This window comes from Onychomys torridus, chromosome 7 (genome assembly GCF_903995425.1).
Source record: "Onychomys torridus chromosome 7, mOncTor1.1, whole genome shotgun sequence".
In the NCBI taxonomy this organism is placed as follows: domain Eukaryota; kingdom Metazoa; phylum Chordata; class Mammalia; order Rodentia; family Cricetidae; genus Onychomys; species Onychomys torridus.
Genome location: NC_050449.1, coordinates 71703158 through 71718722, shown reverse-complemented (window position 1 = coordinate 71718722; position 15565 = coordinate 71703158). Strand labels below are relative to the sequence as shown.

At 42.9% G+C, this 15565-nt stretch overlaps 1 protein-coding gene across 1 annotated transcript; it reads right to left on the bottom strand.

Annotated features, from left to right (window-relative positions):
* Positions 1-2455: 2455 nt before the first annotated feature.
* LOC118587745 (glutathione S-transferase A2) lies at positions 2456-15419 on the bottom strand. Its single transcript, XM_036193793.1, has 7 exons — positions 15357-15419; positions 12679-12784; positions 8236-8287; positions 6809-6941; positions 4656-4797; positions 3463-3594; positions 2456-2672 (listed from the first exon to the last, which is right to left on the bottom strand). The coding sequence occupies exons 2-7, from the start codon at positions 12763-12765 to the stop codon at positions 2550-2552; spliced, it is 669 nt and encodes a 222-aa protein (XP_036049686.1). The 5' UTR covers positions 12766-12784; positions 15357-15419; the 3' UTR covers positions 2456-2549.
* Positions 15420-15565: the final 146 nt, after the last annotated feature.

The window sequence follows — 15565 nt, the reverse complement described above, 5'->3', positions numbered from 1 at the left end:
AGCCCCTTCTATTAGTGGATTGTAGTTGTTCTGTGTCTTTAACTAAGTAGTATCGGGGTTTTTTTTTTGTGAAAATTTGTCCATCAGAGTTGGGGTTCTGACAACATGAGGAACTGTGTTAAAGGATCGCAGCACAGGGAAGGTTGAGAACCACTCTTCTATGATCTTGTTGAAGATCTTGTCTATGCCATTGGTCTGGGATTCTTCTCTGTCACCTGTGCCTATAATTTAGAGTTAGAATGTTCATGGTATCCCACATTTCCTGATGCTTCCTTATGTATTTTTATTTCATATTCTTTGTGTGATCTCTTCCCTCTACCCTATCTTTGAGGACTGGTACAGTTTCTTCTTCTTGACCCATTCTATATGTAAGACATTCCCCTGAGTTTTCTAATTGGATCATTCAGTTTTCCAATTCTGCCTTCATTTCAGCTTGAGTTCTCTAAATATTTCTATCTCTCTACTGAATCTGTTTTTCAAATTCTGGGTTGTCTTCATTATGTCCATCAGCCTTATGTTTATGTGTTCTTGGACATCTCCCAAGCATTTATTTTCTCTTTTAATTTCATTGACCTGTTTCTTTGTTTCTTCTGTAACCACTCAGAATCCTCTGATGAAATTTGTGATTTCTCTTTTCGATCTGTGTTCTGGAGTTCATTCTCATTGGAGAACATTTTGTAGGACTGGTGGATTTGGCTTGAGGAAGATACTGAGTTGATCATTCCTATTGCTTGTATTGTTTTCCATGAGAACTGGGTATGGAGACTTTTGTTGGTTCTGGGTCTGTCTGATGTAGACACAGAGGTCTGGCATAAAGCACAGGATTTTAGGAAGGCTGGTTCTGTAGCTGGATACAGTCAGGAAGGGTTGGATTCAGGTTGTCATTGAGATTTGGGCATAGGGTCACTGCCACCACCACAGCCAGCAGACTAACAATCCATGCGAGAGAAGAAGGTAGTCTGACCCTGAGTAGTTTATTTTAGGCTTATTTAAGCACAGCATTATTTGGTGAAAAAATTCCTGGTGATAAACTTGGTCCTATAGGCACAATAAAGCTTAAGACGTGACTACATCAAAACACTTTGTATGATACATGTGACATCTTCCATATAGACGAGTTCCATAGATTGACAAGCTCATGATGAGGGTCTGGTGGAGAATCCTGTGTGGTCTTTGATACACAGATAGCTCAAAGGTCATCAGGCCATTAAGCACATTCATTCTTAGCCCTCTGAGCGGGAAAGAGTTAATACATCATTCTCTTTGAAGGGACAACCCTGTGTGTTTAATATTCCTGCTTCTCTCTAGTGCTTATCTGTGAGCACAAGGACCTCTCTTCCTACCACAATTGGGAGGAACACAACTTGTGTAAGATGTGTATCCTGGCCTGGGCTGGAGGTTGATGACAGCGTAAGCGGAGCTCACCAGAATACACCAGGACAATGGGTGTGGAGCCCAGGCTGGATCTGAGGAAGGGGGAGGGTATGCAGAGAGGAGGTTTAGGCAGACCCACTAGGTTAGACCTCAACAGAAGACCTCAACAGGATGGGTCTGGAAATTTGACATTGCATGCAAAGGATGAAGTCAGAGGATTCCAGTGGGGGCAAGGACAGAATATTGTTTTGCACTTTTTGAGAAAGGGCATCATTATTCTGTAGCTCTCACTGTCCTGAAACTCACTATGTAGACCAGGGTGGCCTCGAACTCACAGATTTCCATGTAGCTCTGCTTCCCAAGTGCTGGGATTAAGGGCATGTGCCAACACACCTGGCTAAAGACAGAAACTTTTCAAAGGTATTTTCTGTTATTGTTATTTTGCTTAAATGTGTATTTTCTGTCTCTTTTATTTTTACTATTAAAATTTACTTTAATTTTTATTTTACATGTTGAGGTGTTTTGACTACATATATATATATGTATCCTGGGTGTCCAGTAACCATGGAGGTTTGAAGAGGACATCAGGTTCTATGGAGCTGGTGTTACAGATGGTTGTGAGATGTCATGTAGATGCTGGGGTCCTCTCCAAGAACAACCAGTGCTTATCACCTCTGAGTCAGCTCTCCAGATTCTTCATCACTATTTTAAATATTTTATTTTGTTTTCTCTGGTATTTTTCTTTTTTTTGAAAAGATCCTTACACTAGTTACCCAATTCCTGCTCCCTTAATTGCAGTCTTTTTACAGATTTAAATTTTTCTTCTGTATTTTTTCCATTTTTTAATTTTTATTTCTTCCTCTTGTAATTAATGTCACCTTTAACTCTTTTTTAGCCATTCTACAACAGTGTTAGTAACTTCTTTTCCCTTGTTAGAATTCTTTTTATTTAGTTTTTCTTCATTTTTACAATCTTGGCTCTTATTTGTAGTGATTATTGTTTGTCTTCCTCTTTGAATGTGATCCAACAATTCCCACTTCAACAGTGTGAACACATGACATTCACATGTCCTTTGTTCATGTTTATTATCTCACAAGACCGAGGATAAACACTTATTCTTTATTTTTTACAAACACCACAGACTGGTGTCTGAGGGCTCTCTCAATGCAGCTTTCCTAGAACTTGAAAATCTTCCTCGCCTCTTCAATTTGTTTTGCATCCAGGGGAGGCTTTCTCTGGCTGCCAGGCTGTAGGAACTTCTTCACATTGGGCAGGCTGCTGAGTCTGCTCTTCAGGGCCTGTAATCCAGAAAACACAGCCTGAGAGTCAGAACAGCTTATGTAGACAGTCCAAAAAACTCTGAGCCCCTCCCAGAACACCACCAACTGCATCCTTGCAACAGCTCCTGTGTAGACATGGGAAGATGATGAAGCCGTGAGCTGAAACCACAGTTCAGCATAATGTTCCCAAAGACCTCCTTTGACATCCAATTATCTTCTCCTCAGGTCCCAGACACACCCTGTAGATCTGGTTTTGTGGTGCAGAGCACAGAGCACTATGTCTCTCAGGTGTGAAAGCAGAGACTACCAAAGAAAACTGAAGACATGAAAAACTGAATTGGAAATGGGGACCGAAAACCTCAAAGTCTAACCAGGAGCAACTCCCAGCCAGTTTTCACAACTGGAGATAAGGATGGGGTCCCTGGGGGGTGGAGGATGGCATGGTGGGGGCTGTGGAGAGGGAAGCACAGTGTTGAGAAGTCAGAGCTGAGGAAGGGGATCAGCATGACAGAGACCTGCTCAGACACTGGGTGTCGAAAGACAGGACACAGGAGATAAAAGAAGGCCAGAAGCAGCCTGCAAAAACAGGGGTCCAGGGGAAGTCCTGCATAGTTTTGATTACAAATAGCAAAATATACTTCTTGAGGTACCAGCCTCCAATCTCCATACACGAAAAGATAATTTTCATGCCTGAAACCAGGGTCCAGTAGCTCAGTTTGGAGCCCAAGATGGGCCTTGAGCAGCCCACAGGCCACCATTATATTCTCAGAGGCATGTGTGTGCAGCTGCCTCTCTGAGGTGATCTCACCTTCAGCTGGGGGAAAGGGGCCAGAAGGCTGGAGTCAAGCTCTTCAACATAGAGGAGAAGTTCCAGCAGGTGAATGTCCACCCTGGTCAGCCTGTTGCCAACAAGGTAGTCTTGTCCATGGCCCTTCAACACCTACAGAGTTAAAGCAGACAGATTAAGAACACAAAGAATTGATTTGAGCCGACCAACTTTTCCCAAGTCGCCCAAGAAGACTAGCTGGCTCTATTCAGCTTCAAGTAAAGATCCATTAAAAGGCTTACACATTGTCCACGGATTCTGAGAAAAGGATTATAATTCCTATGAGTCTCTATGGAAAAGCATGTTTTTGTCACTTTCGGCTTGACCACCACATGTAGCTTGCTCTTGTGCCTGTATGCTTTACTCATGTGACTTTTCCTCATCTTCAGATTAAAAATGATCTAATGTCTGAATAAAGTTGTCTATTGCATAAGACTTTAGTTTGCCCCCAATCTCCCGGGCCCCACAGCCTCTAAACAGTAAACAAGTTCTCTCAGGAATGTGTAGGATGCCCTTATCCTCTAGGATCCTAGCTCTGTTCTTCTCTTTTACTTGACAGAACATCAAGCAGTTCTGAAGTGTTCCTGATATACCTCCAAAGAGAAGCCCTGACTGAGAGAGGCACTCCATGTCACTGACACACCTTCATTTGGTGAGCGTGCATGACTCTCCTCCAAGCCTGGCATCTGTGACCCCCATTCCCACAGGTCAGTTTTCCTTAACATCTCTTCATCAGCCTCCTCCTCTCCACCCTCCCTCCCTGTCCTTGTTCAGGCATTCCCCTCTGTCTTTGAAGCACAATCACACTCTCCTGACAGCCACTCTCTGGCCTCCCTGTGTGATATGACAGAATATTTTCCCATCTGAGTTGTTCTTGAGTTCCTCTGGAATTGAAGCTCATTGTGTTCTGTAGGATCCAGGTCCATCTCTGGTGTGGCTCAGCCTTCACAGATCAAGTTCTGGTTGTGGCCATGAACCCTGTTGCATACTGACCCCTAGATGGCATGACCATGCAGGGCTCCTTCACAGGCCATTTTTCTACAATGCCCTGTGGGGCAGGGAGCTACATAGAGAGGCTCATGGAAGGTCAGTGCTGCAGCAACCTTTCTCTCCCAGACTCTACCTTTCTTCTGTCCTTGGAACTGACTGTCCCCTGACTCAAAGAGCCCACTTACTTTTTCAAAGGCAGGCAAGTACCGGTTTTTGGTCCTGTCCTTTATCAAGGAAATCTTGGCTTCTTTTTGGTCTGGGGGACATAGAACCAGTTGCCCGATCATTTCAGTCAGGTCTATAATACCCTCTGTATACATGTCAATTCTGAAAGACAAAATTATCCAAATGGTCAGGATTCTCAAAGGTTCCCTATTTTACATTTTAATCTAAAAACCTTAGAAATTTATACTGGAAGGTGATTGCAAAGAAGTTTCTCCCTAGAACATCCTGTCAGTCCAGATACACTTACAGATTTTTGGTCTTTGAGACAGGGTTTCTCTGTGTAGCCCTGGATGATCTGGAACTTACTCTGGAGATCAGGCTGGCCTTGAACTCATAGAGATTTGCCTGCCTCTGCCTCCTAAATGCTGGATTAAAGATGTGTGCAACCACTAAAGGGCTGAAATTTTGGTTTTTTTTCTCACACATTACATTGTTATCACAGTTTCCCCACCCTCCACTCCTCCCAGTGTTTTAGAATTTTTGTTGCACACACATAACTTATCCTAAGCACAAAGAGCATCACTGGCCCATCTAGAGATTCAGCTGTGATAACTTGGTAGCATTCCAGATGGTAACTATCAACTAACTCTACAACAGGCTTTCTCTCTCTCTCTCTCTCTCTCTCTCTCTCTCTCTCTCTCTGTCACTCGCTCTGAAATAATTTTTTCTCAATAACCATGGTCAGATTCTCAGAGCTAACAAGCTGCTTCCCATGTAAGCTCCACACAGAGCTCTGGTTGAACCAGCAGATGCATCTCTGTACATTTTTCTTTCTGCTGCATGACCCAGAGTCATTCTTGGTGAGTGTTAGAAGTTCTCTAGTCATTTCTCATGAAGAACATCTGTATGTCCTCCACACACCGCTGCTGGAATCTGGCTGGGTTAATATTTGTCAAGACTTGTCTATTTCTCTATTCAGTTAACCCACAGCACAGCACAGGACACATGTGTTCCCTTGTTCTAAACTGTACTTTGTATGACTCTTTTTGGAAAAGAGCTTCATTGTCACACACCATGGTTATCATAGCCTTAAATGTAGCATTCTATTTAGTACTTTTGTAGAATTCTGAAAACAATAGTGTTCAAATTTAGAATATTTTGGTCACCCCCACTCTGAATCCTGCCCCTGTGGCAGCTGCTGCAGAAAGTGCTGATCCATTTCCTTTCTTTTCCACGGGAGGACAGGAATGTTTCCTATGGAATGAACTATGGAGCACATGCCCTGGTGTCTGCTTACTTTACATAATGCAGTCCACACTTGACCTTTGTTCTGCTCCCCTCAGCACTTCACATATTTTCACAGCTAAAATGATTAAGTTGTGTTCCTTTTTCCTCTATTACTGAATATCTGGGCTGAGTCCAACATGAGAAAATTATAAACAATGCTCCTAGGAGTGTTTCTATACAATCACTATTACAGCCGAGTCTCTCTTTCCATGGACATATGTTTCCCACACTAGTGTTGCTGGCTAGCACCACATTTAGCTCTCTGAGCAACGGCAATACTCACACAGAGTGGTTTATGAATGAAGGATTTTGTCATCTCACAGTGGGTCCCAGCATGGGTGGTACAGTCAGCTGGGCTGCTTTAGTTCTGAATTAAATGCTTCAGGTAGTCTTGGTCCTTGGGAACTGTCTCTCTAAGGCTCCTTGATTGGACCATTCCATAGAACTGGCTGGCAATTCAGGTCTTGCTCGGCACTATTCCTACTCCTGGGATATAGGAAGCAGCTCCTTCCCTGTCCCCTCCCTAGGACTCCTCCAGCCTCAACCCTGTGTCCTTTGTCCTAAGCTGTTGGCTCAGGTCCAGTCACTGAAGCCTTGAGCACCTGGAGTCATGATTCCACCATGCTCAGGGCCCTAGGACCATCGTGTTTGCAACTCTGTCCCTGTGCTGTGCTGGCAACATCATCCTCTGCTGCAGTCACACTCACCTGATCCCACCCCAGCTGCTCCTCCCTCTCCTCCATGGACTCTTCCTACTTAGCCTAAGTGTTTATATCTATAACCAGCCTGCATCTAGACTCAAAGACTGCCACTCTCTTGCTCACTGATGGAGAGACCAATCCTGCCTTTGTTTCCCCTTGGAGTAATAACAGGAAATCTACCGTACAGGGCTCTCTCCTTCACGTCCTTGCCATAGAGGTCATATTTGGTGGCTATGTAGTTGAGAATGGCTCTGGTCTGCACCAGTATCATCCCGTCAATCTCCACCATGGGCACTTGCTCAAACATCAATTTCCCATCTTTGAAAGAAGAAAGGAAAAAGGTCTGTGAAGTGTGCAAGTCTCACTTCTCAGAAACAGAAAAGTTGTATTGAAATATCTGATCATGCAAAGGAAAGATAAGTGATTGGCAGCCAGTCTTTAATTAAAATCCCATTTACTTTTAGCTCCTGCTTCCTCTTTGTCTCATGATCTTCTGCTATCATTTGAGGTTCTCTCATTCACTGTTATTTTCTATCCAGATACATAGTATATCTCTCATGCATGTTTTTATGTTCAATTCGTGTCCCTGGTACATGTGGAAGGTGAAGATGGACAACAGAGTGGCCACCATGCAAACAGAAATAAATCCTTTGCCCAGGAGGAGTTTGAAAATCTAATCATGTTCATGACATTAAGGTGTTGTGTGACACCTTCCTATGTAGTGAGTCATCATGAGCTTTCCAGTCTTTATTTGTGAGGTGATAGTAACTCATTAGTAGTTATAATACAAATTATCAAGAAAAATCAACCCAGCTGTTCTCCATCCATGCTTTAATTAATGGTCATGTGGTTTTTTTTTTTTTTTTCTGTTTTGGGGGCACCCCACCCAGCACACCGTAAATCAAACATGGAGACTTATTCTTAATTATAAAAGCCAGCCTTAGCTTGGCTTGTTTCTTGCCAGATTTCCTTAACTTATATTATACCATCTACCTTCTGCCTCTGGGCTTTTCCCATTCTTTTACTTCTGCATATCTTACTCTTATCCATGGCTGGCTGTGTAGTTGGGTGGCTGTAGTCCTCCTACTTCTCTGGCTCCTCCTTCTTCCTCCTAGATTTCACCTGTATATTCTCTCTACCTCCCAGCACTACCTTACTTCTCTCTCCTGCCTCATATTGGCTGTTCAGCTCTTTAGTAGACCACCAGGAGTTTTTGACAGGTGCAGTAACACAGCTTCACAGAGTTAAACAAATGCAACATAAACAAAAGTAACACACCTCAAAATAATATTCTACAACAGTCATGTGTTTGTGTGGTTGTAGGGCAGTGTATGTAAAACATTGACTGAAAAAGTGAGTGAGTCAGCCTGAGATTGTTTGATCTGGTATAGAAATAATAGGGAACAATAACAAGCTACTTGACAAATTTTGGAGAAACCAACTTCTCCACTCTTATCACTGTTTCCATTTTCAGAGCACTCAAGGAGATCCCCCACCTACATCATATCACTCTGTGATTCTTGACTATTCCCACTCCCCACTCACCAACATCACCATCTGGTAAACCTTATACTAGCTACTTCACTGAGGACATATGGATACTAGGTGTTACCTTTTTTTAACTTTTCCACGTCTTCTGGACGTTCTATAAACTTCTCTTCAAACTGAAAACAGAAAAAGTAAATGTATTTTCATTAGCTTATTGTGTATTGTTGTAGACCTTTGAACTTGAGTGGTCTGTGTCTGGAAGTACATCTCCAGAAGTTAAAACTTGCAGTAGACATGAAGGAGTCTGAACCTGGCAACTTGGAAATTCAGATTAGATCCATCAACAAAAGGGTGTTGGTCACAACAAAGCTGCTCATTCCTGTAGTGTTCCTCCTCCCTGACCCCACTATGTCCATCTTAGGTCCTAAGAAGAGAGTGATCTCACCTGAGGACCAGCACTGGGAAATGGACTGTTGAGGTTTTGGACTCTCAGGAACCCTTTAACTTCAGCAAGAACAGAGCAGAACTTTCTGTGTCTCCATTATGGCACATGTTGTTGGCCTGCCATCATCTACATTTCTGATTTTCAAGATTTATTTTACTATTTCATGATACTTTAGTAAGAAGAGGCCTATTGGCCTGGAGAGATGGCTCAGAGGTTAGGAACACCAACTGCTCTTCCAGAGGTTCTGAGTTTAATTCCTAGCACCCACATGGTAGCTCACAACCATCTGTAATGAGATGTGGTGCCCTCTTCTGTATATATAATAAATAAAGAAATCTTAAAAAAAAAACATAAAAGAAGCTCATCACTATTGGTGGAGCTTTAAAAAACAAACAAAAAACAAACAAAACAAAACAAAAAACAAAAGAAGAGGCCTATTTTGGTACTTGTCAACTGTAAACAATGAGGATGTAACTCACCATGGAAATATGTCAGGGATCGTTAGTAGCCTAACTCTTATATAAAAATAGCCTAACTTGATATAATTGGTGAGTATTAATTAAGCAAAATACAATCCTTACTAAAGAATGATTTTTATATTCCCTCCTTTTCTATTTGTTGGTGCCTTTGTCTTTGGATTCTCTTTACGCAGTTCTGCCTAGATGGCTCCAGCAGCCAGTGTCCCGTCACATTCTTTTCAGCTTTGCCATATATCTGTATACTGTGCTTCTTCTGCATTTGCTGGCTCCACTTCAAGATCCTCTAAACAGCTGTCCATTGTTCTCTGCCAATTTGGCATCTTCTATTTACAAGCACCAGTACTGAGTACAGCTTAAGGTTATAGTTTGTGTTCTGAATATATCTCCTTTCTCAATAACAAAAAAATCTTTGCATATTTTAATAGTCTTCTTTCTTTTTTGAGACTTAAAAAATGTATTTCCAATGTTTTAAAGACTTCAGTTACTAGAAATATCTAAATATTTTTAAATTTTTTATTTGTATTATGTGCATGATTGTTTGCTTGCATGTATGTCTGTGCACCACGCACATGCCTCATGCCCTCAGATGCCAGAAGATAGTGGATCCTCTGGAACTGGAGTTAAAGATAGTTGTTAGCCACTATGTGTATGCTGGGAATTGAACTTGGGTCCTGTGGAAGAACAGCCACTGCTACAAACCTCTTAGGCCATTCTTCCTCCTCTTATCTTCACCTTTCAATTTCATATCTGGGGCTGGAGAAAATGGTTCAAGGGCTAAGAGTACTAACTGCTCTTCCAGATGACCTATGTTCGATTCCAGCACCCACATTTGGTGCCTTACAACAGTCTGGAACTCCAGTTCCAGGGGATCCAATGCTCTCTTCTGTCCTCTTTGGGCTCTGCACACATGGGGCACCACACATCCATTCAGGAAAAACCACATACACATAAAATAAAAAATTCAATTCAATTAATATATACATTGTTAGTGACATCTGGATGACTGTCACCATCTCTGGGGAACAACCCGACACCCTTCATTCAGTTCTGCATGTCCTGCAATAACACACACTTGGCACATCTAATACCCTCCACTTCTATATTTCCATGCATCTTTGCCATACACAGTCCTCTCAGTATCTGATCAAATCCATGTTTCCCACCTAAATGAGGTTTAACACTGTTGCGATCAAGAACTGAAAACTCAGTTGTATTGACACCTGAATTTACCATGCTTGAAAATCCCTCTCAATCATGCTAATAATGAAAGTTTTCATCTTCAAATTTTAATATAAATACTTGCTAAACCTTTCCCATTCTGATCTGAGAAGTCTCAGCCCTGAATCATAAATTTCTTCCTTTCCTTCTTTCTTTCCTTCCTTCCTTCCTTCCTCCCTCCCTTTCTCTCTCCCTCCCTCCTTTCTTTCTTTCTTTCTTCCTTTCTTTCTTTCTTTCTTTCTTTCCTTCCTTCCTTCCTTCCTTCCTTCCTTCCTTCCTTCCTTCCTTTCCTTCCTTCCTTCCTTTCCTTCCTTCCCTTCCTTCCTTCCTTCCTTCTTTCTTTCTTTCTTTCTTTCTTTCTTTCTTTCTTTCTTTCTTTCTTTCTTTTTTGAGAGAGGGTTTCTCTGTGTAGCTTTGGAGCCTGTCCTGGAACTTACTCCATAGATCAGGTTGGCCTCAAACTCACAGAGATCTGTCTGCCTCTGCCTCCCGAGTGCTGAGATTAAAGGCATGCACTACCACTACCCAGCATAAATTTCTTAATAATTCAATTGAAAGAACATCCTTCAAAATTGAAAGATTTCCCCATTGTGGATCAGGTGACTTTTCATCCCATTTACAAAGCAGGAACATTCTCTGCAGCTTGGGGAATAAATCTACAACCAATTCTAAAATCATTCGATGAATCCATCCCCTCTGATGTCCACTTTCAAAATAGACCTGCAGGTTCTGGGCCTTAAAAGGCTTTAGTGAGGGACAGGTGAGCCATGCCTGCAATGAACTGGTGTGAAGTGGGAAGTATTTTTCCCAGCGACACCTCTAGAGGGCAGCATAGAAGTGACCAGGATTTTCTGCTCAAAAGCTGGGGAAAAAGTTGCAGAAATGCAGACTGTTGCTTCCACACCTCATTTGGGCCACTCACACACTTACTTGAAAGCTCATAGACCTGGGGCCACCTGAGGATGGGACCTCTATCTTACTCCCCACCTATATCCTCCCAACCAGCCCTGTGCCTGACATTTGATAGAGTCCCTGCAAACTGATTACTGAGTATTGCTCTGCACAACCCACGTGTCAGGCCTTCCATTTGTGGTGAATATTTTAAAGTTAACTCCACTACCTATTCAATATGTTTACCCTTTCTAGTGTTTTTAATATTATATTCAGAAGGGTGTGTGTGTGTGTGTGTGTGTGTGTGTGTGTGTGTGTGTATGTGTGTAAGTACCCATGGAGACCAGAGGCATGGGAACCCTCAGAGGCGAGAGTAACAGGAAGTTGTGAGCAGCCCGTGTGGGTCCTCTGCAAGAACTGTATTGGATTTTGTCCACTGAGACATCACTTCAGTCTCCTGTCCCCTCTAAACCATTTTTATCATGGGAATTCCTGGGTCTGTGCTGTAAAACTGCACACAAGGGGCAAAGAGCCTCCATCCATCAATCACCAGCTCCAACAGCCACCAGCTAAAGTCCACCCTGTTCACCTCTGTGCCCATCTTCTCTGTGACTGTGACCTTAATGTCAGAGCTGAGGTGTCACCCATCCTTGTCACAAACACCTCACCGTGAATCTCCAGATGTAAGTACTCTTTTTAAAAGAACAGTACCATAGCTAAAACCACATCATACCATAATGTGCAATAATCAATTAGGATTATTCAGTTAGGAGATATTGTGTTTCCCAATGTTTTGTGTACCCAAATAAAGTTATCTGGGTCAGAAAAAAGAACAGCCATTAGATACATAGTTTAGAAAATGGTGGCACACACCTTTAATTCTAGCATTCCAGAGGCAGAGATCTGTCTAGATCTCTGTGAGTTTAAAGCCACACTGGAAACAGCCAGATGCCTTTAAACCCAGGAAGTGATGGTAGGAAGTAGAAAGGTATATAAGGCATGAGGACCAGGAACTAGAGCCTGGTTAAGCTTTTAGGCTTTTTAGCAGTATTCAGCTGAGATCCATTTGGATGAGGACACAGAGGCTTCCAGTTTGAGAAAACGAGATCAGCTGAGGAATCGGCAAGGTGAGGTTAGGTGCATCTGGTTCTGTTTCTCTGATCTTTCAGCATTCACCCCAATACTTGGCTCTGGGTTTGTTTTTATTAATAAGACATTTTAAGATTCATGTTCCATTTAATAATCAACATTTGAGTTTCTATTTCTATATGTCCCATTATGTAACTTGATGCAACTCTAATAGCTAATTAACCAAATAAGTATTTGGTTTGTTTCACCTGAAAATATTTTTTAATGTGAATGTGTTTTTGGTAGAGAGTGTAGTAAAATTTTCATTTGTTTGAATCCTTAATACATGAAAACTACCATTTAACTCAAAACTATATGCCATTTTCCTGGTGTGAACACTCTAGGCTTAGAGAAGTGTTTTAATCTTATCTTAGGTCCCGTTCTAGAAGAACAATGCACAACCTACCTCCACCCCTGCTGCAGCCAGCAGCCACCTGATGCATTCCATTCTGCCCCGGGCATTGAAGTAGTGAAGTACAGGCTTCCCAGCCATGGCAACAACTGTGGTTTCACTAAGTGTGAAGGGAAAGCAAAGAGATCAATCCCAGGGAGACTGTGCTTTGGGATGTGAGTAATAACACAACACTAGAGGAGGGAAGTCTGCCTTCTTCATGGGCAGCTTGCAGGGGGCCCAGGAGGGTCTCTCTATCTCTGTCTCAGTTTCTGTGTCTCTGTGTCTGTCTGTCTGTCTGTCTCTCTCTCTCTCTCTTGCTTTTTTGAGAGAGAGTTTCTGTGTGTGACAACCATAGCTGCCTTGGAATTCACTTTATAGACCAGACTGGCTTTGAACTCAAAATGATACTCCTGCCTTTACCTCTCATGTGCTGGGATTAAAGGCATGCACCCCAGGAAGGTTTTTTGGTCTTAATTTCTCACCCATTGGTGACCATAAATGAGCAATTGACTCAAACCAGTCACGGCTGCCCATATGCCTTCACTTTGAGGACATAAATGGAACAGCCCTGAACCCAGAGTGATGAAGGGTATTCTTTACAGCAGAGCCATCACAGAGGGATGAGACAAAGTCCCTCCCCAGTCCTTTGGCTCCTGGGCTACTCAGTTCAGAAGATGTCCATGGCTTGGTGCCACCCTGGCTGTGCAAACCCTAGGTCCCCAAGAGAAGGGATCGTCTCTTGTTGCAGCTCTGTTTCTCCCTGACCACTGGATCCTGTTCTGTGTTCAGAAGAGAGTGGTTGACGCATTATCACCACGTAACAGGCAGTTGTTCATTGGGACTTTACTTCATCTCCACAGTTATTGGTGAGGAGCTGTTCCTGTCATATGTTTGCAGGAGAGACTGATGTCCACACAATTCCATGGTGAGGAGACCCTGGAGAGTGCAGCTTAGTTCCTGCACAGAGAGCAGATGTGCTGGGTGCCTGCTGCTCAGGGGGCTGGAAAGTCAACATCATGGGTCATGGGTAGTGTCTTAACTTGTGATATGATAGGAAATTTCAGAGTCTGCCTTTTACAAAGTACTGTGTGTGTGTGTGTGTGTGTGTGTGTGTGTGTCTGTCTGTCTGTCTGTCTGTCTGTCCTTAGGTGCACATGGGTGCAGTGACTGCAAAGGCCAGTAGAAGACATCAGATCCTCTAGAGCTGGTGGGCTCTGTCTAGTGGGTCAGCATCACCAGGCCTCAGCAACATTCTTACTCACTCAGATGTTGGCCTCCATGTCCTCAGTTTACAGTTCTTCTCATGGGCCTCCCAGTTTCCTCCAGCACTTTATAATGCTCTGTTCTTTTTTGTCTTTGCTTTTCTTTGTTTATTCCATGAACTCTAGTTTACTCTGCACAGCTTCTGTACTGGGGACCTCACAGGGACTCTGAGACTCTGAGGTTTTCAAAGACTTTCCTCCCACCTTCCCTGGGTTGCGGCCATTCTTCAGCAACACTTGTCTTGCAGTCATATGGTGACTAATACCTTAAAAACAAGATCTCTGCAGAGCTGTGTGGCTCTCTCTTTAACCTCCCTGTTTTAGAGCTGCACGAATTAAGATTCTGCTAGCCTTTTCCATATTCATGATGAATGCTTTGAACCTTAGCATAGGATTGGCCACAAAACTGCTTAGTGCCAGAGTTTGTATTTAACCTCGTTCTTCTACAGACTCATTTCTTCCTGCCATGTCTTCTTACAGGATTTTAAACTGCTTTCTGGTCTCCCATTCATTCCTTCCTACACACATCTGTGATCATGGAGGAAATAAGTAGACACCTTCTCCCTGGTATATGAAGGAGTCCTCAGATCTGCCAGGGATCAATAGTCACAGTTTTCCTTTCCATTTGCTTTCTGGGGCTTACTGTTTAATAACAGAGGTTGTGTTGGGCAATTAAATATTAATATAGTAATAAAGTAACAAATCCTAAGTATGAAACTTGCTACTCTGCTATTTAAACAAAATTATCAAAGCAATCAGAATCCACACGATGGAAAAAAAATGTGGTAGAAAACCCAACTGGGGAAGTGCTTTGGGAGGGTGGCCTGGGAGAGTCTGGGTAAATTTAAGTTCTCACTGGGAGGAATGTGCAAGTTCTCTGTGATCTTAGGTTTCCCTGAGAGGACATCCAGGTCTACTCCTCACTGTCCTGAATCCCATCATTTAGAGTCCCTTGCAGATACATTACACCCCACCCTTAGGCTCAGTGACTCTGAAGGAGGAGGAGGGGGGAGGGAACAGAGAGAGAAGCAGAAGGAGGAAAAGGAGGAGTAGGAGACTAAGGAAGGAACAGGAGAAGAGAAGATTGAAGACCAGGATGAGGAAGGAGGGAGAAAGGGGAGGAGGAGTGGAGGAGGGGAGGGGTGGGGGTGGGGGACAACAGAAAGAGAGAAGGAAAAGAGAAGGAGAAATTTCTTGCTACTCCATGTTGAGTCACAAAATAACTCATTTGAACCAGAGTCAAACACAGGAAGAAATTAAAGGTAGTGAGAAGTGACTATGATCAAAGTATATAACATGCATGAGTGGAAATTACATAATAAGACCAGCTGTTCTGTACAATCATTGCATAATAAATAAAGCACTGAAAAGCCACTTTCCAGTGATGCAGACATGAGAACATGTCACACGGGTTATAAAACAGAGAACTGACCTAGTGAGAGTCCAGGCTTCCTCTCCACTCAGCGCCCCAGCTGCAGCTCCACATGAGTGTGGACACTGCTTTAATAAGGTGACCATTCTAACAAGGGGGTGGGGACCAATAGGGAAGAGCCACTCCCATGGACTCCCACAAAGTTCAAGATTCCAGAGTTTCATAACAGACTAGAAAAAAGGCAAATCAGGGGGAGGCTCACAGG

Bases quoted from the DNA above. Each gene is read 5' to 3' on its own strand.
- LOC118587745 (XM_036193793.1), bottom strand. From the start codon at position 12,765: ATGGCTGGGAAGCCTGTACTTCACTACTTCAATGCCCGGGGCAGAATG. The intron at 8,288-12,678 runs GTAGGTTGTGCA...TTCTGTTTTCAG, and splicing joins TGGCTGCAGCAGGGGTGGAG to TTTGAAGAGAAGTTTATAGA. The intron at 3,595-4,655 runs GTAAGTGGGCTC...TTAACTCTGTAG, and splicing joins ACTTGCCTGCCTTTGAAAAA to GTGTTGAAGGGCCATGGACA.